The sequence below is a fragment of the Euprymna scolopes genome, chromosome 11, assembly GCF_053919585.1.
Source record: "Euprymna scolopes isolate OS-2025 chromosome 11, ASM5391958v1, whole genome shotgun sequence".
Taxonomy (NCBI): Eukaryota; Metazoa; Mollusca; class Cephalopoda; order Sepiida; family Sepiolidae; genus Euprymna; species Euprymna scolopes.
This window is the reverse complement of record NC_136492.1, coordinates 110,746,594-110,772,234: the sequence shown is the minus strand read 5'-3', so window position 1 is coordinate 110,772,234 and position 25,641 is coordinate 110,746,594. Positions and strand designations below refer to the sequence as shown.

The 25,641-nt window shown below is 32.5% G+C and overlaps 1 protein-coding gene across 2 annotated transcripts in view; it reads right to left on the bottom strand.

The window, feature by feature from the left end:
• Positions 1 to 5,978: 5,978 nt before the first annotated feature.
• Positions 5,979 to 25,641, bottom strand: part of LOC145288074 (sialate O-acetylesterase-like) — a 43,218-nt gene continuing 23,555 nt past the window's right edge. For both annotated transcript variants that reach the window (XM_080136132.1, XM_080136131.1), the window contains exons 5-9: positions 22,404 to 22,507; positions 18,847 to 18,977; positions 14,674 to 14,828; positions 9,978 to 10,161; positions 5,979 to 6,828 (exon numbers count right to left, since the gene is read on the bottom strand). In XM_080136132.1, the coding sequence (XP_079992258.1) occupies positions 6,538 to 6,828; positions 9,978 to 10,161; positions 14,674 to 14,828; positions 18,847 to 18,977; positions 22,404 to 22,507 (865 nt within the window). In that variant the 3' untranslated portion in view covers positions 5,979 to 6,537. The remainder of the gene's footprint in view (positions 6,829 to 9,977; positions 10,162 to 14,673; positions 14,829 to 18,846; positions 18,978 to 22,403; positions 22,508 to 25,641) is intronic.

Genomic DNA, 25,641 nt, shown 5'->3' with positions numbered 1-25,641 from the left:
ATTATTTAAAACTGTATATATATATATATATATATAACATTATTAACATTTTCACCTCAAACAAGGCACATTGTCACTTTGGTGTAGGGGGCTACTATCAGGGCCATAAGCTATGTGGGGTACTATGTAGGGAGTTGGGCAGTAAGATGTTGGTTCACGTTACACTTGATCTTCTCCATGTCAGTACAGTTAGGGAAGCAGGGAGCTGGAATGGAATTCCAAAGTCTAGCGGTTGTGGGGACGAAATTACTGGCATCAATTGAAATGAATGGCTCTCGTCTTCAGGAGGCCTCAAGTTTTGACAAGCTTCTGGGCTTGACCATTACTCCTGATCTTAAATGGAACACGTACATCAAATCTGTTGCCAAGGCCGCTGGAAAAATGGTGGGATCTTTCTATCGATCCGGTAAATATCTCACTGCTGATTCTATTCTCTATCTATATAAGAGCCAGGTACGTCCAAGGATGGAATACTGTTGCCACATCTGGACAGGAGCTGCTAGAAAGGACTTGTCCTGCCTTGATAGAGTTCAAAATAGACTTCGTAGCCTCATAGGAGATGTCCTTTTCTCCTCCTTGCAACCTCTATCTCACAGAAGAGATGTTGCGAGTTTGTCTCTGATGTATCGTTATTTTCATGGAAAGTGTTCGACTGAGCTTCAATCTATGGTCCCCCCTCGCCAAACTTTCACAAGAAACACTCGTCTAGCTGTAAACACTATCAATAATTCCCCCTACTCTTTATCTGTGCCTAAACCTAAACGTAGATTCCATGAACAAAGCTTCTTTCTTAGAACTGCATGTCTGTGGAATTGTCTTCCGTTTTCCTGCTTTCCGGCTGACTACAATATGGTTGTGTTCAAGTCTAACATAAATAAGTTCTTGATGAGCCGTTCCATATAAGTTATCAAATTTACCAAATTTTCATTATTAATGATTACTATATTGTCCAATTTCTACTGTACACTCTTTAACCCTTATCCTTGAGTGGCCTCTTGGCCTTGATAATGTGGTGATCCCTATGCAAAAAAAAAAAAAAAAAAGTAGAAAGCTCTCCTACATCTAGGGATCTCCACTGTGTAGGATTGGGATTTAGCTGCTTGTTGGGTTTGTCGAGGGTATTTACGTTGTGGGGGCACAAGTGCTTGCAGTTCGTCAGAGTATTCACCATTAAAATACTTGTAGAACAGGCAGAGGGATGCAATATTTCGTCGGTGGGACGAGAGGCTGATATATCTGTGGTGTGAGCAAAAGTAGAATTCGTATCATCAGTCTTTAAATTTTATGTTGCTCAGAATATTGGTCAGCTGAAAAGAAACTGTTCAGAAATGTGCAATTAAGTGAATACATGTCATTAGACACTCATCATGCTCTGAATGACATCTTTTATTTTTTTTTTTGTGTTTCTACTCACGTTCATCCCTAACAAGGCATATTGCCACTTGGAAGTAAGGGGCTACTATTTGGGACTATGCCTAGGGAAGATTAACAAGATGTTGGTTTACATTACATTTAAATTTCTGCATATTAGTACAGTCAAGGGAGCAGGTACCAAGAAGGGAATTCCAAAGTCTTACTGTTCGAGGGAACAAACTATTAAAGTAGAAAGCTTTCTGGCATTTAGGAATCTCGACAGTGAAGGGGTGTGATTTTGTTGCTAAGCGGGTTTGTTGGAATATGTACGTCAAGGAGGCACAACTGCAATGAGTTCATCAGCGCACATTTTATTAAAATACTTGTAAAACAGGCACAAAGATGCAACATTGTGCCGATAGGACATGGAGTTGGAGCTTAGTTGACAAAGTGGGGCCTATTAGATTGAAAACTCTTTTTTGGACCCTATCTAAGAGGGAGAGGCTTGTGGTAGATGCACCAGCCCAGATATGGTAACAATACTTCATGCACGGGTGATTGTGGCCTTGTAGGATACTCTCAGGTGTGAGTAGTCTTCTAGCTAGATAGAGGGAGCCCACCTTCTTTGCAGCAGCCTTTTCAATGTCCTTAATGTATTTGCTCCAGTTCATATTGCCCGTGAATGTTAGGTCGAGGAGTTTGAAGGAAGAATATCAGGTAGGGTGTTATTTGTTATGGATATCGGTGATTGGAGAGGCGATTTGCCTGCAATTAGATTTGTGGTCGTATGCAGGTTTGTTTTGTAATGAAATACAACACATAATAACTGAACAAAATATATTTATTCTGACTTCAATATAAAAATGTTTATGTTAGCGTTTCTTTCTGGTTCCAAAATTGAGAAGGCTTTAATGAATGTTCTTGGTGAAAGTGTCCCATATTATATGTAATCATATCTGATTATTTAGTTTTTACTCTAAAGAGAAAACAGTCTTTTGTGCCGCATGGGTCTTGGAATTGATAATATGTTTGAATTGTCAAATTGATATAGTTTGGGTTAGAAGAAGCACGGAAGGTCCAACTCGCCAAACTTTCACAAGAAACACTCGTCTAGCTGTAAACACTATCAATAATTCCCCCCACTCTTTATCTGTGCCTAAACCTAAACGTAGATTCCATGAACAAAGCTTCTTTCTTAGAACTGCACGCCTGTGGAATTGTCTTCCGTTTTCCTGCTTTCCGGCTGACTTGTCTTCAAGTCTAACGTAAATAAGTTCTTGATGAGCCGTTCCATATAAGTTATCAAATTTAACAAATTTTCATTACTAATGATTATTATATTGTCCAATTTCTACTGTACACTCTTTAACCCTTATCCTTGAGTGGCCTCTTGGCCTTGATAATGTGTTGATACCTATGAAAAAAAAAAAAAAAGAAAAAGTCCAATGTGAACAAGTTCTAATTGAATCGTCCCGCTAAGTAATCCAAGTTACAAAATTCCCACTGTTTACTATGCTAAAATCACAATGACTAATGTATACCTATTAACCCTTATCCTTGAGTAGCCTCTGGGCCTTGATAAGTGGTGACACCCATGTAAAAAAAAAAAAAATATATATATATATATAGACTGTACTTAGACAGTGTTACACTAAGGTGACATGGATTCTTCGCCGCCACTTTCTAACTGCTGGAACTTACTTTTTTTAACCTATTATTTTCTTTTTCTATTCATGATTTTTGATTTGATTGGTCGAAAGGAAGTTTAATCATTCACGTTTTTTGTATGTATTCTTTGATTTTGCTTCAGATGAAATCAAGAGAAAAGAAGAAAGAACAGAGAGAAAAATAAAGAAAGGAGGGGATTACAATATGGTAAAACCAGGAGAAATATTTCATCATCTTTTTACCGTTATTTTCATAGTAGTAGTAATAGGAGCAGTAGTAGTATTTCTTATACTTACCTGTCACAAATTCATTGAAGCTCTGATATTATAAACATTTACAAAGTTATAAACCATCTCACCAACGACACCCAATCTTAAGCACCCTTTAAATCGCCATCTCTCTAATACATGTGGATATGCCTACAAAGTTAGAAAATGCAGCACAGCTCCCGTGACTTTCAGAAACATTTTTTCATGCTCAGAACTGCTGAAACACGGAATAAACTGCATGCATCAATTGTTAGTACTGAATATCATTTCGTATGAATCTGAAGATTCTATTGTTAGTATTGGTTTCCCCAATATTTTTCTAATCAGAATTCTTTCTAGAAAGATATTGGGTACTTATGGGAGGTACCATATGGAGGTTGCCAATATTCTAAGTGAAATTGATTTTTGTGGAACAAACTGGATTTAAACTTGGAGCACACAGCTCGTCAGTCCATGTCATTAACTACTTGACCACCTCACCTCCTATTGTTAACACTAAATTCTTTAAAACCGTAATGCTTCCCAAAATTCACCAAAACTTTAAGGGTGCAATAGAAAAAACTTCATTTTTGTACTACTTTGTTTAAATGATTTTTTGTGGGTAATCAACAAGTTCTAATCTAGAATTGCTGATTGTGAAGTAAAAATGAAAAACAAATGAATTGTTTGTTTTAAAGAAAAAGGATTTTAAAAAAGAAACAATGAAAAACAAATGAATTGTTTGTTTTAAAGAAAAAGGATTTTAAAAAAGAAACAATGAAAAACAAATAAATTGTTTGTTTTAAAGAAAACGATTTTAAAAAAGAAAAAATGAAAAACAAATGAATTGTTTGTTTTAAAGAAAAAGGATTTTAAAAAAGAAACAATGAAAAACAAATAAATTGTTTGTTTTAAAGAAAACGATTTTAAAAAAGAAAAAATGAAAAACAAATGAATTGTTTGTTTTAAAGAAAAAGGATTTTAAAAAAGAAACAATGAAAAACAAATAAATTGTTTGTTTTAAAGAAAACGATTTTAAAAAAGAAAAAATGAAAAACAAATGAATTGTTTGTTTTAAAGAAAACGATTTTAAAAAAGAAACAATGAAAAACAAATGAATTGTTTGTTTTAAAGAAAACGATTTAAAAAAAAACAATGAAAAATAAATGAATTGTTTGTTTTACAGAAAACGATTTTCAAAAAGAAACAATGAAAAACAAATGAATTGTTTGTTTTAAAGAAAACGATTTTAAAAAAGAAACAATGAAAAATAAATGAATTGTTTGTTTTAAAGAAAACGATTTTAAAAAAGAAAAATCAAAAACAAATGAATTGTTTGTTTTAAAGAAAACGATTTTAAAAAAGAAACAATGAAAAACAAATGAATTGTTTGTTTTAAAGAAAACGATTTTAAAAAAGAAACAATAAAAAACAAATGAATTGTTTGTTTTAAAGAAAACGATTAAAAAAAGAAACAATGAAAAACAAATGAATTGTTTGTTTTAAAGAAAACGATTTTAAAAAAAGAAACAATGAAAAACAAATGAATTGTTTGTTTTAAAGAAAACGATTTAAAAAAAGAAACAATGAAAAACAAATGAATTGTTTGTTTTAAAGAAAACGATTTTAAAAAAGAAACAATGAAAAACAAATGAATTGTTTGTTTTAAAGAAAACGATTTTAAAAAAGAAACAATGAAAAACAAATGAATTGTTTGTTTTAAAGAAAACGATTTAAAAAAAGAAACAATGAAAAACAAATGAATTGTTTGTTTTAAAGAAAACGATTTAAAAAAAGAAACAATGAAAAACAAATGAATTGTTTGTTTTAAAGAAAACGATTTAAAAAAAGAAACAATGAAAAACAAATGAATTGTTTGTTTTAAAGAAAACGATTTAAAAAAAGAAACAATGAAAAACAAATGAATTGTTTGTTTTAAAGAAAACGATTTTAAAAAAAGAAACAATGAAAAACAAATGAATTGTTTGTTTTAAAGAAAACGATTTTAAAAAAAGAAACAATGAAAAACAAATGAATTGTTTGTTTTAAAGAAAACGATTTAAAAAAAAAACAATGAAAAACAAATGAATTGTTTGTTTTAAAGAAAACGATTTTAAAAAAAGAAAAAATGAAAAACAAATGAATTGTTTGTTTTAAAGAAAACGATTTTAAAAAAGAAAAAATGGAAAACAAATGAATTGTTTGTTTGAAAGAAAACGATTTTAAAAAAAGAAACAATGAAAAATAAATGAATTGTTTGGTTTAAAGAAAACGATTTTAAAAAAGAAACAATGAAAAACAAATGAATTGTTTGTTTTAAAGAAAACGATTTTAAAAAAAGAAACAATGAAAAACAAATGAATTGTTTGTTTTAAAGAAAACGATTTTAAGAAAAGAAACAATGAAAAACAAATGAATTGTTTGTTTTAAAGAAAACGATTTAAAAAAAGAAACAATGAAAAACAAATGAATTGTTTGTTTTAAAGAAAACGATTTTAAAAAAGAAACAATGAAAAACAAATGAATTGTTTGTTTTAAAGAAAACGATTTTAAAAAAAGAAACAATGAAAAACAAATGAATTGTTTGTTTTAAAGAAAACGATTTAAAAAAAAGAAACAATGAAAAACAAATGAATTGTTTGTTTTAAAGAAAACGATTTTAAAAAACAAACAAAGAACAATAAAACAGAAAAAACAAAACAATCTTAATTAACGACTATTAATTTTTTTATTTGAAAAAAAAAAAAATGGATTGATCAAAACAATTTTCAGTTGGTTATTATTAAGTTATACTGTGGCTGGATACCATTGAAAGAACTTGGAACTTCCATTTTTATCTGGTCACATGTGTCTTCTAGTTCGTTTAGATAATGTCACTAAAACTATATTGTTGAAATTTTCCATTCTTTTTTTTTTTTTTTTTCACAGCAAGGGCATACATGAAAATTTCTCTTTTCCTTTTTTTAGGAACACAAAGGAACTATAATTATTATACTTTATTCTTTAATTAATGTCAAGAAATTAATTTTAGGTAATTAAATGTCATGGTAGCAAATCCGTGTCAGTCATTTTTAATTAGTTTCATTCTGACCATTGCCTTAAAATATGTCACATTAGCAAATGCATATTTGTCATTGTTTAAATAATATCATTTTGGTCATTGCCTTAGAAAGTGTCACATTAGCAAATTCATGTCTGTCATTTTTTAATTAATCCCATTCCAACCGTTCCTTTAATTAAAACAATTAAAAAAGCAAAGAATATTTGGTTAAGATAAAATCTCTGTTGTTTCTGAAAATTCTTTAGAATTTTTTTGGGTTTGAAACATTCTGATAAATGGTGGAGCAGGCAAAAGTTTTCCTTTACCATATACAGAACAATTCTTTAACAGACAGGGAACTGCACTCCAAGCATATCGGACACCATAGATGCGATGACTTGGGTTAGAGCACATTTCAGGGATGATAACGTTCAGAGAGCTGGTCATATTAAGTGATGCTGTGGCTGGATACCATTGAAAGAACTTAGATTTCCCATTTGAGGCACAAATGCAGGAAACCTAGAATGAAAGGTAATTCCAAGGTTTATGAAAACAATGACAAGAAATGGTAAAAAAAGGTAATCAGTTATATTATTTACATGTTTTATGAGTTACTATCCTTGATTGAAGATAGAAAATAGAGACTACCGAAGAGAGATGCTTATGAAGAATATAGACCAGTGAATGTATGTGGAGGCAGTAGGATATATTAACATTCGGTAGCATATAATTTAGTTCTACCAGAATGAAGAAATAAACGAAAGGTTTATTTATTGAAAGGACATTTTTTTAAATAATTTTTTTTTGAACTTGAAAGAAGTTTATTTATTTAACTTGCATTAACTTAAAATTTAACAAAATAAAAAAAGAAAAAAGAAACTGAAGAATGTGCTACTAAATTCATCTAGATTTTTCACTTGTACCAGTTTTTTCTTACTGTGCCATTCTTAGCTGTGCTATTTTTACTGAACAATATTTTTCCAGTGCCATTTTTTACTTAAATTTGTTATAATAATCCATAAGTTTTACATTAATCGATAATTTAAAATCAATAAATATTTATCTTTTAATCCTTTGTACCAACCATGCAAAATGAGGGTAAGAAAAAAAAATAATTAAAAGAATTGTTTTTGTAATTGGAAATTAGATTCAAATTCTTCTAATACTTATTCTGATACTCCAAAAAGTTCTGATTTTTTCAATTGATCATCCTCAAAACTTCTCACAATCTAACGCCTTTATTAACTAGTTTGACACAAAGCAATGAAAGGTTGCTCCTGTTTTTGGCACAGTCTTGAATTGAACTTGAAGCTGCTATCAGATAATACATTTTCTTGCGTGAAAATATCACTGTACCTCATATTAAACGCATTCAATTCAATTTATTCGGCATGGGTTAAAACATTATATTATGTTTTGTCACCACCAGGAAGAGAAAGAAACTAAAGGAAGGCAAACAAAGAAGCAGGGGTAGAGGGGCACTGCAAATTTAGTTATATATAGTTGACCAGCAACTGTTCAACTTCGTCTTGAATTGATCTGTTGCTGGTGCTGTGACAACCTCAAATGACAGCTTATTCCAGGGAGCTGATATGCTGATGGAAAATGCGGCTCTTCTTGTCAATCATATTTTTCTCCACTGTCATATTTGTTGTTGATAAATTGATTTATTCAGTACTTAGATGGGTAAAGATCAAGTTATCTGCAGCTGACAGTTATTGGCAACAGATTTGTGTTGGGTCGGGTCGATGGTTTAACTACCACGAGTGACTTTTGTTCTTTTCTTTCTTTCTCTTTGCTTTTATTGATCCTTTCTTTCACTTTTTCTTTTTGTTGAACTCTTCCTTTTCTCTTTTTGTCATCATGAGAAAGCAAACAGTTGCCGAAAACACTGAGATTGACAAAACACATTCTGCCCAGTGCCAACGATTTAAGTTTTGCTTTTTGAAATCCAAGGTTTATGAAAACAATGACAAGGAATTGTTAAAAGAGACAATCATTTATATTATTTATATGTTTCGAATTGCTGTCCACATTGTTAACATGTCAGATGATATATGAGTTACTTCCCTTGACTGAAGACAGAAAATAGAGACTTAACCACTTTATTATAAAATGTTTAATTCTCAGCTGCTATGATCATTTTTCTCAAAGTTTAGATAATTAAAATAATCAATTAATGTTAATAATTTAATTGATATTAATAATTTAATTAATATTAATAATTTAATATTAAAAATTTATTAATAACTGTAAATAATTAATTACTAATCTTAATGTGACTGAATACCTATTCGGCTAGCCAACAGATCACAAGATTTTGAAGATCTAAAGACTATGTGGGCTCAAAATAATGGTCAACCGCTGCACTAAATGGAAATGTAATTATTGCACTCCAGGATTTTATGTTACTGTTTCAAAACACTAAGATTCCACCTCAGGATATCTTTGTTGGTGCAGCAACATCCTGCTTAGCAACAAAATCACACCCCTTCACTGTTAAGATCCCTAAATGCCAGAAAGATTTCTACTCTAATAACTTCTTCCTTTGGACAATTAGACTTTGGAATTTCTTTCCTGCTTACCTGACTATACTGATATGCAGAAGTTCAAATGTAATGTTAACCAACATCTTGTTAATCTTTCTTAGACATGTTCCCAATTAGTAGCCCTTTACATCCAAGTGGCGATATGCCTTGTTTGGAGTAAAGTAGAGTAAAAAAAAACAATAAAAAACATCAAGATACACACTTCGTTGTATGATAGCACTACACTAAGTTAAACGTTCAATAGGATAGTTAGTGTTAATTTTCTCAGATTGATAAACTTAATGTCTAGTGTGATTGACTATGTTTATATTTTTAGAAGGTCACTGACTCCAACAAATGGCACCAGAGGAAAGCGAAATAGTATAAAGGTGAAAACATTTCCATAATGTGAATCACAGCAACACTTTATATCAGAAATATCAAATACTAGCAGGGCGACCCGACGTTGCCCGGCATTGAATGATGATCAACGAATATTTCACACTCCTATATTTTTATTGTCATCAAAATCCGTGAAATCGCCTGGGAGGAAGCTTCACATGCTTCCATGTAGTAACTTAGTCCCAGATATATATTATTCTACATAGCACTCTAAAGAACCTGCTGTTTATTTTATAAAATTATTTTATATAAACTTCTTTCCAGTTAACAAAAAAAAAAAACATTAAGAAATTTACATGTGGAGTTTGGACCGACAAACCACGTCATGCAAAAAACAAAAAAGAAGTAAAAATATGCTATCAACTTACCCACCGTAGAATTTTCTCAGCCCGTTGTTCTATCATTGTTGCTAAGCGACGACATGGAAAAAATGGCTTTACCGATGATAGATAAATTAAAATAACGGTTTCGATTATCGATTACCAGTAATTATTGGAGGTATTCTGAGACAAAACTTAACTAAGATCACTCCCAGACTTATACACTAAAGTTCTTTACATTTTAAAGAAAATCTGTTCAGCCATTTCGTTGTCTATAAGAAACGAATTCACACACACATACACACACAAACACAAACGAAGTTGCATTTACATAATTGTAGAAATTTATAACTTAGCATTGGTTTCCCATTAAGCCAGCAAAATAAAACAAAATCTGATTAATAAAAGTTACACTCACTTCAAAATTTGAAACATTCCGGAAATCAAGAAATGCATCATACTCTATGAGTATTTTTGACTTAGAAACAATGAATCTCTGTGGAAACGGTCCCTGAAATGGATTGATTTGATTTGTATTGGAAAGACCTTTCAATCCAAGAAGAAGGCGGGATCCTATTTCTTCTTTATAACGTGGATGGATGCTAAATAGACAAAAAATAAGAATAAATAGACAACAACAAAAAATAAATAGACAACAAAAATAAATAAATAGACAACAAAAAAAAATAAATAGACAACAAAAATAAATAAATAGACAAAAAATAAGAATAAATAGACAAAAAAAAATACAGGTGAATTAAATATTTTGGAAAATAATATTGAAAGAAAATTGGATAATTCTCAAATATTTGTCTGTCTGCATGTTCACTAACAATTTTTAGACCTAGGAACAATTTCATTAGGTAGAAATGATCTAAACTTCAGATTGTCATAAAGAGACAGCATATTTATTTTGGATCAATTAAGTTTTAAAAACCCAGAAAATAAGCAAACTGAAAGAGACAACTTCAGGTCTACATCTGTTTCTTACGATTGACCTACATGCATTGTAAACAACTGGATAATAAACCTCAGTTGTTGTTTCTTTTTTGTTTTGTTTTTTCATCACCAGGTTAATTTTTAATACAAGGAAATATTTATTTTAAGAAAACTTTGTTTTTATGTAAACATGATAAGTAAAATTTGTTTTTATGTAAACATGATATCATGTAAAATTTGTTTTTATGTAAACATGATATCATGTAAAATTTGTTTTTATGTAAACATGATATCATGTAAAATTTGTTTTTATGTAAACATGATATCATGTAAAATTTGGTTGAAATTTTATTTTATTAAACATGATATCATGTAAAATTTGTTTTTATGTAAACATGATATCATGTAAAATTTTATTTTATGTAAACATGATATCATGTAAAATTTGTTTTTATGTAAACATGATATCATGTAAAATTTGGTTGAAATTTTATTTTATTAAACATGATATCATGTAAAATTTGTTTTTATGTAAACATGATATCATGTAAAATTTGTTTTTATGTAAACATGATATCATGTAAAATTTGGTTGAAATTTTATTTTATGTAAACATGATATCATGTAAAATCTGTTTTTATGTAAACATGATATCATGTAAAATTTGGTTGAAATTTTATTTTATTAAACATGATATCATGTAAAATTTGTTTTTATGTAAACATGATATCATGTAAAATTTGGTTGAAATTTTATTTTATGTAAACATGATATCATGTAAAATCTGTTTTTATGTAAACATGATATCATGTAAAATTTGTTTTTATGTAAACATGATATCATGTAAAATTTGTTTTATGTAAACATGATATCATGTAAAATTTGTTTTATGTAAACATGATATCATGTAAAATTTGTTTTATGTAAACATGATATCATGTAAAATTTGGTTGAAATTTTATTTTATTAAACATGATATCATGTAAAATTTGGTTGAAATTTTATTTAGCTCCAGCGTATTCACATAATAGTGACACATTTCAAATGTGTTTTTCTCAGTTTCCCATCCATAACACTAAATGGATTTTAAATAGAGCTTGTACAGCATTTTTCTCAAATTCTTCTTAGAGTACGACCATTAACATTTATTTTGAGACTTCGATAGATAAAATAAATCTTAAATACCTGTATAAGCTCTTCTCTACAATAATTTGCCTTTTTGGCCTTTTGGCCAGATCAAAGTGTAGTATCTGTTCTTCAGATGCGGCACTTCCATTTCTCGTTCTCTTTCAGTGGAGGAGAAATCCTTCACGACTGAGACAATTTTTATTTTTGTACCTTTTCTCCACGTTAAAAAACGACCCTGGTGTCTAACTCTGTCCCGTGGGGAGACATTGTAAATAGGTACAATAATTTGATTCAGCTCTACAACTCTTTTTAAACTGGTTTTAGTGTTGTTTAATTATATTTCGAACTAGCAATCAGTGCCCGGCGTTGCCCAGGTGTTTTGAGGTGTATGCTGAGAAAAAAAAAACGGTCAATTTTTTTAAACTTTGACCCCTATTATGACCTCTTAACATTTATTGTTTAGGGATCAAGTGAAGTTAATAAGTTAGATCCATGTCCAAGGAATCTATATCTAAAATATCACGTGTTTAGACCCAAAATTGTAGGAGGAGTTTGGTAGAGTTCTCAAAGGTCAAATCGTTGAATATTGACCACTTAATCGCCAAATTTCTGTCGAAAACCTATCACATCGATTTTCCCAAATCTCAGTACCCTGTATATCAAATTTCGAATCTGTAGGCTTAAAATTGACAGAGTTTTAGCGTAGGGAAATGCACACAGACGCACAGACACACACATACACTATCACTTATATATATATATAAACATAAACATCATATATATAAGGATAATAGTACGCCATATATATAACAAAAGACCATTATTTACTGAAGTGAAAGGAAAACCCGGGGGAACTTTACCCAAAAATAAATCTATATTTTTTTGTGCGTATTGATAGTCTTATCAACACCCCTTTTTTCTATTTATTTAAAAAGAAAATACAACTTTGTTATTTATGAGTCGTGGAATTGCATTCATCTACAAAAGATCTAGCTAATGTGCATATTTTTTATCGTTTTTAATTAATTCCCTATTAGTTTTTTTTTTCGGTTCTCTTATACGATGATCATCTTTATTTAACTATTACGTGTAATTATATTCATACAGATATTCTATATGATTTATATTTGCGTAATATTTGCGTAGAAATGAAGAAAATCAAATTTACTGTGTGTTTATCGTGTTGCCATAACAACGTGACGTAGCCAAGGACAGTAGTGGACGTGAGTGTGTGTGCGTGTGTGCGGATAACGCCAGAGTGCGCGTGTGTGCGCGTGTGTGCGCGTGTGCTGGGAATGGATGACAACGTTTGTTTTCGTGCTGTGTTTATATTATGCATATTGTTTCGTATCTTATCAACTTTTTCGAATCTATGTGTACAGTAATACAAACCCGTTTTTCGAGCTGAATAAATATGTTACATTGAATAAAAACACGAAAAATATATCCAGTTTGGTAGAAAAGTAACTTATCTTGCCTTTGATAACATTTATTTGTTATATATTTGTTTTTTGACAACTTTTTCGAATCTATGTGTACAGTAATACAAACCTGAAATGAAAAGACCACGAGTGAACGCGCGTTTTTTTTTTTTAGTTTAGTTTCATATATATATATATATATATATATATATATATATATATATATATAAAAATAAGTATTTTTAAATTTTATCTTTCTAGCTTTAAAAAAAGTTTCAAAATTTTATCAGCCGGCATAATTTATTTTTAAATATTGAAAATTTCAGGAAAATTAATTTTTGCTAGATTTTCAAAACATTGTTTTCGTGTTGTGTGTACGTATGTGCGGCTAGCACCAGAATGGCGGACGTGATGTCAGAGGTTGGATTGTTAGATTGTGTAAGTTTTGTATTTTTGTAATTTGTAAATAACAAGTTAGGAAAAAATTAAACCCTTCCAAGATGGACAATAAATAAAGCCATAATATTTTATGGTAAAGTTAAGAGCGTATGAACCATAGTTTTTTAGGAGATGTGATTATTGGATTAACCAATCAGAAATCGTCTGTGGCACACACATCTCTGTTTTTATAGATATATAGATGATTATAGATATACACTTACCTTCCAATTTGTTTCTCAATAATGTCTTCTTTTCAAATTTTTTCACTGACCTCCAAAGATTCTGCTTGGTTATTAATTCTTGGTGGTATAGCTACTGAAAAATTCTCTACAGAAATTTCCAAATGCTTCAGCCATAAATTAAGTTATATTATCAGAAACAATTGTATAAGAAGCAAGGGTGTTGTGCAAAATGTTCATAGTGTTTTTGCTGGTAGGTGTAGTGAAGCCAAAACTACTACTATTACTACCATTACAGTATACTCTCGCCATTTCTCTTTCTCTTTATCCTTCCCTTTTCCTTCTTTCCTTTTTTTCTCTCTATGCGACCAGAGGTGTTAGCCAATCAGGACGGAGGACAATTCTGGAGGGAAAGAAGGGAAGATATAAAAAGACTCGAGGTGAAAGACGGCTGAAACCAAAACGGAGAGACGAGTTGTTCCCGAGTCATTACACAAAGTGAAAATCCCAAACTTTCTATGACCCGATACAACTTACAGGCTTACTATAACCTTGGATGCTGAAACGTATATAAAAACTGTTTCGTTTTTTAAATTCCTTGTTTCTTTGTTATCATTATCCCCAGGTCTCTTTCTAGACCGTTCCAACACTCCCGTTTTCTTATTAATTTTGACGACTCCCCAAAAGGGGTACCCGCTGGAATGGTGACCTACCATGTAGGTTTTCTACATGTGACAACTTATAACCACTTCATGAAACTATCTATCACAATAAGTAAATAATAAACCCATATTCAATACCGGGTCCGACTTTCAACCCTTTTCGTCATTATTATAAAATGCAGGAAATAAATTTAATTATCTTTAATCTTCAGTTTATTTTCGGTAGAACTTATACTATCTCTTATAGATTGCATATTCGTATGAGGTGAGGTTATAGATATTGGTAGGATGTTTTGTATAAGCAAAGAATTTGAATTAAATTAAAATGTAAAAACAAAACTGACCTCCCATAAGGTGAATGTTCATCAGGTAAATCTATGGTCACAGCCATAAAAACATTTGGCAAAAGTTTATTTGGTGCAAAGCCAACATTTGCCGTCTGTGCCCAACGCAGTTCTGGATAGTCAGCATTTCTCTCTTTATTAAATGTAGGCGCCACCTGAAAATCGAAAAAAAAAAATACCAAATATATTTCAAGATTACCTACTATCAGTGATGGCGTGTGTTATGGTGTCCATGACATGAATGACGTGATTAGTACGGGGTAGCATTTAGTGTGATGGGGTTCAAAGAGATACCAATGACATAGATCAAATCCATTACCTTTCATTGACAATGCATGCACCTGCAGGCAGCAAGGGGTCAGGAAACAATTAACAAGGGTAACTGCCCCACAAACATACCTTAAAATAAATAGGGATGCATTTGTGTTTTTCTAGTCAATCTGCAATCTACCATGATTCCGAGAAGATGGAAGACTTCATGTGGGAGCAACAAGAGTGGTCATTTCGAGTTTTAGAGTTCGACAGTCTAGAGTTAACGAGAGAATCTGGATTTAAGACAAGAAAACGAAAAAAGAAGAAAAAAGATCTGAATCGATTCAGCGATGTGAGGTGACCCTGTCAATGATGAAATCCAAATAAAGACTTTTCCAAACAACGAAAAAAAGGTATATGCCTTGAGGTCTTATATGTGACACACACACGCGCGCGTGACTGTAGACACACATACAGAAGATAGTCGGCCACGGCCATGTCACAATTATACAAGAGAATATATATACACAGGAATATATATACATGTCATCACCACCTATCCCTCCCCCCACAAGACATAACATGTGTAACTAGGTTTTCAGGGTGCCATTTTAAAAAAGAAATTAACTTTAATATATTGCAGATTATATTAAGAGGATGTGTGGTGAGACTGAGATGTGATTCGAATGAATACTAAAAAGCAAATGGCCTCTTCCTTCCTCTGCATTGTTTTCTTGCAAAGGTAAATTTTCACAGAAACATGTGAACTCAAAGTATTCCCAATCGATAGAATTCATTTCAAACATTCAAAGGTAACAAGTCGATGTGAAAATAATAAGCCAACATGAACTTAGAAACTCTTTTTTTAAAAAAGTAGAAAATAGATTTAACCAGTTGCCCGCATCCAATGGGACCCCAAGAAGAAATTCTCTATACACCTCCTCCCCCATGCCTTTGGCCGGGGGAGGTAAGGCAAATAGAACTCAATGACTTATGTTCCAACCTTTCTTCATCTCATGCGCACATTCTTACACACTAACAAGAGTCAGGCAAAGAGAAATGAATTGCTACTCACAACTATAGACGCATTAACAAGAACAAGGTAAACCAATGCATAAAAAATGCCACGTTGCCAAATACTCACATACATATATTACTTACATATATTATTTATAATTCTCAAGACTGTGATAAACGTCTGCTCAACGCTCTGATCCCCATCTGGCATCAATTGAAATGAATGGCTCTCGTCTTGAGGCTCCAAGTTTTGACAAGCTTCTGGGCTTGACCTTTATTCCTGATCTGAAATGGAGCACATACATCAAATCCGTTGCTTAGGCTGCTGGAAAAATTGTTGGATCCTTCTATCGATCCAGTAGATATCTCACTGCTGATGCAATTCTCTATCTATATAAGAGCCAGGTACGTCCAAGGATGGAGTACTGCTGCCACATCTGGGCAGGAGCTGCTAGAAAGGACATTCTGCCGTGACAGAGTTCAAAATAGACTTGTAGGAGATGCCCTTTTCTCTTCCCTGCAACCCCTTTCTCACAGAAGAGATGCTGCGAGTTTGTCTTTGCTTTATCGTTATTTTCATGGCAGGTGCTCGACTGAACTTCAATCTATGGTCCCCCCTCGCCAAACTTTCACAAGAAACACTTGTCTGGCTGAAAACACTGTCAATGGTTTCCCCCACTCTTTATCTGTGCCTAAACTTAAACATAGATTCCATGAACAAAGCTTCTTTCTTAGAACTGCATGCCTGTGGAACTGTCTTCCGTTTTCCTGCTTTCCAGCTGACTACAATATGGTTGTCTTCAAGTCTAACATAAGCAAGTTTTTGATGAGCCGTTCCACTTAAGTTAACAAATTTACAGAATTTCCATTACTATTGATTACTATATTGTCCTTTTGACTACTCTACACTCTTTAACCCTTATTCCCGAGTGGCCTCTCGGCCTTGATAAGTGGAGATGCCTATGTAAAAAAAAACAAAAAAATAAAAAAAAGAAAACTACGTGTTGAGCAAATGTTTGTCACAGTCCCATTGTTTTAGATAAGTTAAGTCCCATTTTTTTGGTAATGTAAAATCAGTAGGAAGATCAAGCGAATAAAAAACTTACGGTTTGTTTTAAATTCTCTATTTTTATTTATTAATTCCACTCTTAAAATAACAACTTTAACCCATTTAAATTCCAGTTACTTTGAATTTATCATGGCTATTTTAGCTAATTGGAATATTCATTTTGACCAAATGGATTTTACTGTATGAAAAGCAAACGTCTTCCTATTGATTTTATATTACCAAAAAAGATGTTGTCGTCATCCCAAATAGTCCTACTAAAGCCAGGGACTACACCACAGACGTTACACTTTTGACCAAGGGAAGTCACTATCAGCATATGTATGCAGTGTGGTGATGTATGGAAATGAAAATTCACTAATGAGAATTGATCTTTTATATTGTTTAGAGCGAAATGACTTTAGAATGATACAATAAATTTGTAATGTGAGGCTTAGATCTAAGGAGCTCAGAGAAAGATTAAATCTTGAGAATATAGGAAGACGAATATCTAATAGTAGACTTTATTTGTTTCAGAATGGATGAGGGTTCCAAGATTAGTAGATGTAGAACAGTTGAGGTAGCAGGGTCAGGAAACCTATGATGAAGTGATAATGGTAAAGATTGAGATAAAAAAAGATAAATTGAGACCTGGTCAGAGATAGGTTAGTTTGGAAGTTAATTTCTTAAAGATAACTTACTTAACACATGCCAGCAAAGATAAGTGCTTTCTAGATTTGAGGAAGCACTTCTTATGAGAAGGTTCTGATGGTTCGGGCACGCTCTTCATCATACACCAACTGGCTTGATTTACAAAGCAATAGCACCAATGCCACTACTGGGATGGCACAACAAGAGCGATTGCCTACTGAGGACATAGCTCGCAACGTCAAAACTAATCTGGAAACTATGACCAGCCCTCACATCTTCGGTGTGCGGTGATAAAATCGTGAATGGCTGAAGTATGCTGAGGAATCAGCAGTGGATGAACCTTGACTTGTGATGTGGTGAATTCAATTGGAGCTGTGAATGTCGTCACAGGTACAACTGCAAAGAAGTACATGCCAGCATGTAAACATATGTTAAACTACTGATGATGATGATGATGATGATGATGATGATGACGACGACGACGACGACGACGGTGGCAGTAGCGGTGGCTCCTCATTTCCACACATGAATTTGCTTGAAGTATATCATGCATTGCAAAGCCAACACAACTTCCACTTCATTGTCTTTGAATTGAAAATAAGATACAAATCCAATGCAATCATGGCTACCGACTTTTGGAACACTTTGTTCATTTGAGCAGCTGAGTCTGCAGAGAGGCATGATTCTGGAATAAAACATCATCAACAGGAATGTTAATATACCTTACAATGAGTTTCTCACTCCATATATGTATATATATATATATATATATATATATATATATATATATATATATATATAAAGAGCGCTAAAGTTGTTGTTTCTACAAGAATCAGCAGATGTACCCTAGGCGCTTTCATCTTATTAGAAGAAAGACAACATTCTTTGAAAATATTTGTGTTCAGGGAACCAACTTAACAGAGGTAGTGACAATGCCTGCCATATCCAAGTTTAAAGTCACGGTGAACAAATATTGAGACGATATATCGACATACACATTTTTTGATTGTCCTTTTTCATGACTTGTTGCACTTTACTATATTTTGCCAATAAATTTTAATTTGGAGTTGAGTTGGTTTTAACTACAAGGATAACAAAATTAAGACTTACTGTTTTTGTTGACATTAAAAATGAATGAATGAAAGAAGAAGAAGAAGAAGAAGAAGAAGAAGAAGAAGAAGAAGAAGAAGAAGAAGAAGAAGAAATACCTGGACAAACCCAAAAGGAAAATTTAGTGAAGTTTCAGAATCTGAACCATTATTAAACTTCAACCTCCAATCCTTGATCATGGCTGGGAATAAACAGGAATAGAGTTTCGATTCACGATGGTTAGATTCACCTGAACAGCAACAAAAAAATGCATGAATTATTTGAAAATTATAACTAATAAAACAAAGAATTCAAGATGACATTTTTTTTTTCTGGCTACCATGAAAATGTGAAAACATTATTTTGTCGTTCTGTTAATCAAGACAACAGTAATAGCAACACGAGAAACAACAGTAGAGATACAGTCTTTGTAAAATAGTCCATGTTTATTGGCTGGAATATTTAATCTTGATTGGTCAATGCTATCAAAATACTCAGTCTCAATTGGTTGTTAATTCAACCAATCAGAAAGAGTCAGTCCAGGAGTCAAGCACCTGTTGGCATTGACTGTACAAGTGAGAACTCAAGCACAGCTAGCAGTGAGAAACACAACTTGCCACAGGAATTTATCTCAGTCACAACATGGTGTTATTAACTGTGATCGATCTCCTGTAGCAGATGTCTCCCTTGTTTTTACTGTCACTTTCCTCGCTCATATGCCCCTATTCCAAATTCGCAGTAGCAAGGCGACATTCAGTGAACTTGGTTTTTTTTTCTACCAAAACGGCTATTAACAATATTTTTTTTTAGTTTAACATATTTCGAACTGATATGAATTATTGCACAATAAAAATGATTAAATTAAAACAAAAAAATTTTTTTATTTCGAAATATTTAATCAAGTAAAAATTCCTATTTTTGATTTTATCCTTTACAACATTAATATGTAATTCAATTAGATAAAAAATTAAAATTCTATGAAACCCGATTCAAACTGACTTAATGACATTAAAAGTAGTTCAGGTGGAAGTTACTTTTTTATTGTTGTGAGGCAGGACACTTTTTTGGATAAATCTATGTTGTGAAGCAGGAGACTGGATATATCTATGATTGTGAGGCATGACACGCTTTGGATATATCGATGATTGTTGTGAAGCAGGACACTTTTTGGATGTATTTATGTAGGGGAATAAGGGCAAACAACACCGGTTACAGAGTAGACGGTGAGGGGTACTTCATTTGAGGAACAGAGAGAGTGCCGGCATCAGGAGGGAATGCATGTTTGTAGCCCCCAGGGGAACGATAGCTACTTGAATCAGAGTAAGACTCTAGAATGAACGATATTACCGTATTATTAGTTCACGGTAGAGCCACCACAAAAATGAGTACCACTTTATTGTATTGTTCTGTATTGTAGTGTTGTTGTTTCCATTCACGTTTGTCAGTATTGTAATAAACATGTATTTATGTACACGAGTTTAGTCTATTCAGTCATTGTATGTTATTTATACTTGTATTTTCTACTGCAGGGTGATTCAATTAACAATAAGGCTCTAATACTTACAACATCTATAATTATTGTGAGGTGGGACACTTTTGGATGTAAATCTATAATTGTTGTGAGGCAGGATACCTTTTGGATATATCTATGATTGTTGTGAGGCAGGATACCTTTTGGATATATCTATGATTGTTGTGAGGCAGGATACCTTTTGGATATATCTATGATTGTTGTGAGGCAGGATACTTTTTGGTATATCTACTGACGTTCATCAGAATTGAGTATGAATTTAATATCATTTATTACTACTTGCTTGGATTTATTTGCTGGAATTCAAAAAACGTTTGTTTTTCCTGGTGATATTTGTGATATTTTATTTTCTATACATTGATTTATGGTTTTGCTTTTTTGTAATTGTAATTAAATTTTATTGCGTTGCACTATTTATTTATGTATATATTTTATTTATTTATGGAACAACATTAACTATTTCCTCCAAACAACTATAAAATGTTTCAAAGCTTTTGAAAGGATTTCGGTTAAATAATGAAAGTGAAGACATTGTCGATTATTACATGTAACTTATTTTCGTTTTGTAAAACTTTATGAACTACCATTTCTTGGCAAATATGGAGGTGTAGGTCACCTACTAAAAAGGCAGCAATCAGCGTTCAATCACAAATGAGAAAACATTAAAGAGTTAAGATTTTGTTGTTTTGTCGTTTATCTGGGTGTAATGGAGAAAAAAACTATCTCACTATTTCATGTAAGAATTGCAGCGAGGGGAAGAGAAGTATTTATTGAGTGAAGTGAAGGAAATGCATTCCCGGAAGTGATCAGGAGTTAAAAAAGTAAAGATGGGAACCTCAAAACGAAGTCAGTTAGTGGAAATTCAGTACAAAGATAAGTTGCTAAAGAAAAATAGAAAGAAAGAAAATAGGAGACAAGGAGGCGAGAAGTCAAGAGTGTAAGAAAGAAATTATCTAGAAAAATAATATATTAGGGTCATTCCAAAAGTAATCCTCCTATTTTTTTTTAATTCAAAAAGTTGAAGGGATACGAAGACGGGGGTGGAACCATTAAATGAGCAACCTTTTGTGCACCACAATTTATTTTTCTACATAGGCACCAATATTTTCAATGCACTCTTGCCATCAATAAATTACATTTTTACTTCTTTGATGGCTATGAGGCAGAACACTTTTTAGATATATCTATATTGTACTATCCAGATTTTTCCTCCCCCGACTTGAACCTGCTGGACTACTTCGTTTGATCATATGTCGATTACATCACCAACATGACCTCCCACAACACCAAAGCCAGCCTGATTGCCGCCAGTCGCTGAGTATTCGACGAGCTTCCGACGGAGCGTGTGGAAAAAGCATGTTCCCAGTTCCAGCCCCCTATCATGGCGGTGATTGAGTCTGAAGGCGGCTACATTGATTATATGTCAACTCTACTACATAATCAAGTTACTTGAATTGCTTATTTCAATAAAAGTTTTAAAATGAAGCTGTAGTGTTGTTGTTTTAGGGCGACAAATTTATTGTTTCATCTTGTAGTGTGGATTGTCCATTGTATTCATACATCCTATCAGTGATGCTATTGTTGTCTCACTGTAACCCCAAGACTTAGCACAACATAGTCATACTTAAAATCATAAGAATACAGGATGTATTCCTTTGTTTTTGTTTTTTTGTTTGTTTTTGATCAGTCGCACATATCTTTCACAAAAAAACGCCCGTCTAGATGAAACCACTGTCAGTAATATTCCCCACTCTTTAACTGTGCCTAAATCGGAACGTAGATTCCATGAACAAAGCTTCTTTCTTAGAACTGCACGCCTGTGGAACTCCCTTCCGTTTGCCTGTTTCCCAGCTGACTACAACTTGGTTGTCTTCAAGTCCAACATAAACAAATTCTTGATGAACTGCCCCCTTAAGTAATCCTATTTACCAAATTTCCATTATTAACGATTACTACGATATTATCCCATTGATTACTGTACACTCAATAACAATAACCATTATCCTCGAGTGGCCTCCAGGCTTTGATAAGTGGTGACTCCTATGTAAAAAAAAAAAAAAATACAAGCCATCTTTTTGAGGTATGTAATTTCGCTTTTTTCTTTGCTAAAGACATCTAAACTAAAAGAAAGATACGCTTACTTACCTTGGTACCATATAACACCATTTATTGTCATAGTCACCAAAGGATGAATCATAGCATTCCACAGGAAGGAATGTTTGTTGTATGGAGAACAGCAACCTTTACTTCTATCGTAAACGAAAACAGACATGAAAATGAAAGTCGTTTGAATAAGAATTTGTGAGTTTTTAAGAAGTCAATATAACAGAATTATTTTTAAAAATAAATATTTACTTATGTAGAAGACTAGGATATAAATACCCTAATTCGCTACAAGAAAAAATAATGCAACGAATTGAATGAAGGAAACAAAGAACTCAAATGTTGGAATAAAATAAACATGTCGTTTATTTTATGTTGAGAAATGAAAGTCTTGGGTGTACACGTGTTCATTCGGCTGTTGATGACTATGTGCATGGAAGGAAAGGGGAATGCAATAGAGAAACGCGAAGTGGCAAGCCGGCCTGTAGAAAGAGAGGGTTAAGCTCAGTAGAGAGTCGCGCACATGTCTGTGTTGATGGACCAAAACCGAAGGGGAGATAGTGAGAAAGTCAATCCGGGTTATGGAGATAGAAAGCGTATAAAGTGTATGTACGGTCTGATAGCTTTTTGTCCCACATAGTACCAAGTGGTGTGCGTGCACGTGCATGCCGAAAAGGCACGCTGTTGGTCCGTAGACCGACCAGCTAGGAGGCTGGTCTGAAAAAAAAGGGAGAAGCTGCTTATTGCTCTTGCTTTTATAGGTGTTTCCGCTGGTCTTTTGAGCATGTGTGGATTTCCTTTGAAAGGGGAAGTGATGTCGTCCATCTGTGCGTGTTAGCGTGTGTGTGTATACACGTGAATGTGAGTGTATGTACGCGAACGTGAATATATGTACGTGTGTGGACGTGGGCGCGTATGTTTGCATGCGCGTATGTATATGACAAGTAATATAGCTTGAAATGTGAACGTGTGTTTTTGTGTGAGAGTAGAAAAGGCTCGCGCACTTATTTAAAATGTACTAAGTTCCGATAATATAGCGTCATCTTTTATTTGAAATTTAGTTGATTTTAAACAAATAAATATTTATTTAAAATAAATAATTATGCATTGTATTGGCTTTTTAAATTTACAAGTTTCAATTCAAATTTATGGGACTACAGCCAAAAATTCATGGCATTATATGGACGGCGTTATTGTTAGGGGGCAATAACTCCAATTTCTTCTTAGTCAAATTACCCGGCAAATAAATAACAACCAAGATTTTTTTTTCCGAACAAAAAAATATTTGAAAACCAAAACATTTATTATATAAAAAATATGTCAATATATAATTGTAAAAACATTTATTGAAAAGTGTGTGTAAAAAAATGATTTTAATAAAATAATTTTTGAATTAAAGCAAGATTGGATTTTTTTTGTCCAAAACATTTTTTGCATTAAAGTAAAATTGGATTTTTTTTCCCAAACATTATATTGATAAACAATTTAAATGGAGAGAAGCGCCACCTGGCGACTGTTCAGTGAAACGCATCCAAAAAATGGCGCCGTCCGTGTAATGCAGAAATGTTAAATTTAAACAATGCTTACATCAAAGAAAAAATTTAATTCATTAGAATAAAATAAGTATTATAATTGAAAATAATGATGGATTAAAAATAGCAAAAACTCTGATCAGTGATTCTTTTATATTGTTTTTCCTTTTCTTTTTACATAGGAGTCACTACTTATCAAGACCCAGAGGCCACTCGAGGACAAGGGTTAAAGAGTGTATAGTATCAGAATCATAGTAATCGTTAGTAATGGAAATTTTGTAAATTTCTTAACTTAAGTGGAACGGCTCATCAAGAACTTGTTTGCATTGGTCTTGAAGACGGCCATATTGTAATCAGCTGGAAAGCAGGCAAACGGAAGACAGTTCCACAGGCGTGCCGTTCTAAGAAAGAAACTTTGTTCATGGAATCTACGTTTAGGTTTAGGCACAGATAAAGAGTAGGGGAAATTATTGATGGTGTTTTCAGCTAGACGAGTGTTTCTCATGAAGTTTGACGAGGGGGGGACTATAGATTGGAGCGCAGACGAGCACTTGCCATATTTCATTTTGTTGTTTCAACATTCTTGTGTCTATGCATTCTTTCAGAAAATCAAGGTTATTTAATTATTTAGAGATCTTCAATAGAAACAATTTATTTATTTATTTTAAACCAATCAGAGAAACGTATCAAACAAATAAAATGAAATCAATGAAACTCCATAAATAAACTAGCGGGGTGGAGGCGGCTTTCCCCTGGACATAAAATACGCTTAAATATGATATTTTAATTTCTCCAGGTTTCATATATGTCATTATAGAATCGTGATTTAAAAAAAAAAAAAAAGTATTTGGGTGCCATTAGCTAGAATCGAAACTGAAAGCAAAACTGTAGCATCCAAAGCTGGTGACGTTACTACTGTATCAACATGACACGCATATGAACTGATTAAAAATAAAAATTAAAAATAAACTAAGATGAATGCTCAAAATGTATAACAAATTTTTCAATTTTGACCCATTTTTCATCCCTTAAAAACAATTTTAACTGGTTAAAAACCCATTAAAAACGGTCCATAAAAAATCCGATCATTTGAGACCTCTATCGCCGCTCTGCGACTTTTAGTTTCGGAGGAGATAGAGTTTGAAAATATGGAGACAGACAGACAGACATATGGCCTTTTATATATTAGATTAGTCTCTAATGGAGCATACAAATATTTGAACATGTTATAAGTATTACAAGTTTCTTATTTGTTTTTGCACCAGCAAAAGAAATAAACAAAAAAGAACTAAAAGCTATACTTATAAAAGAGTTCATTCGAACCTAGACGGATAGTGCGACCACATGAGAGTCTTGAATTAAGATAAGTAAATACTATCTGTTCGTTTTATATGAAACTATTAAGTAAATTTAACACTATTTTTTCGTTCTTTGTATGTATTTATTTTATTTTTTCTACATTATTTCAGGCCCATTTCAATCATCTTTTCTTCACTTATTACTTTAAAGTAAATTACTAAAACCGAATAGTTTTTCATCATGTTTAATTCATAATATCACTTCTATCTATAGTAAGAGGGTAATCTCTAAATATTTTTATGCTAATTTATTTAGAAGCGGGCAAAACTTTTATTTAAGTATGATACTTATTATCTTTCCAGTTATGGGAGGGTGCTGAAAACCCTGGTATTGACCCCCCCCCCTGGCGCATGGTTACCCCTTTTAGAGTGATGGATTGGTAGATTTTG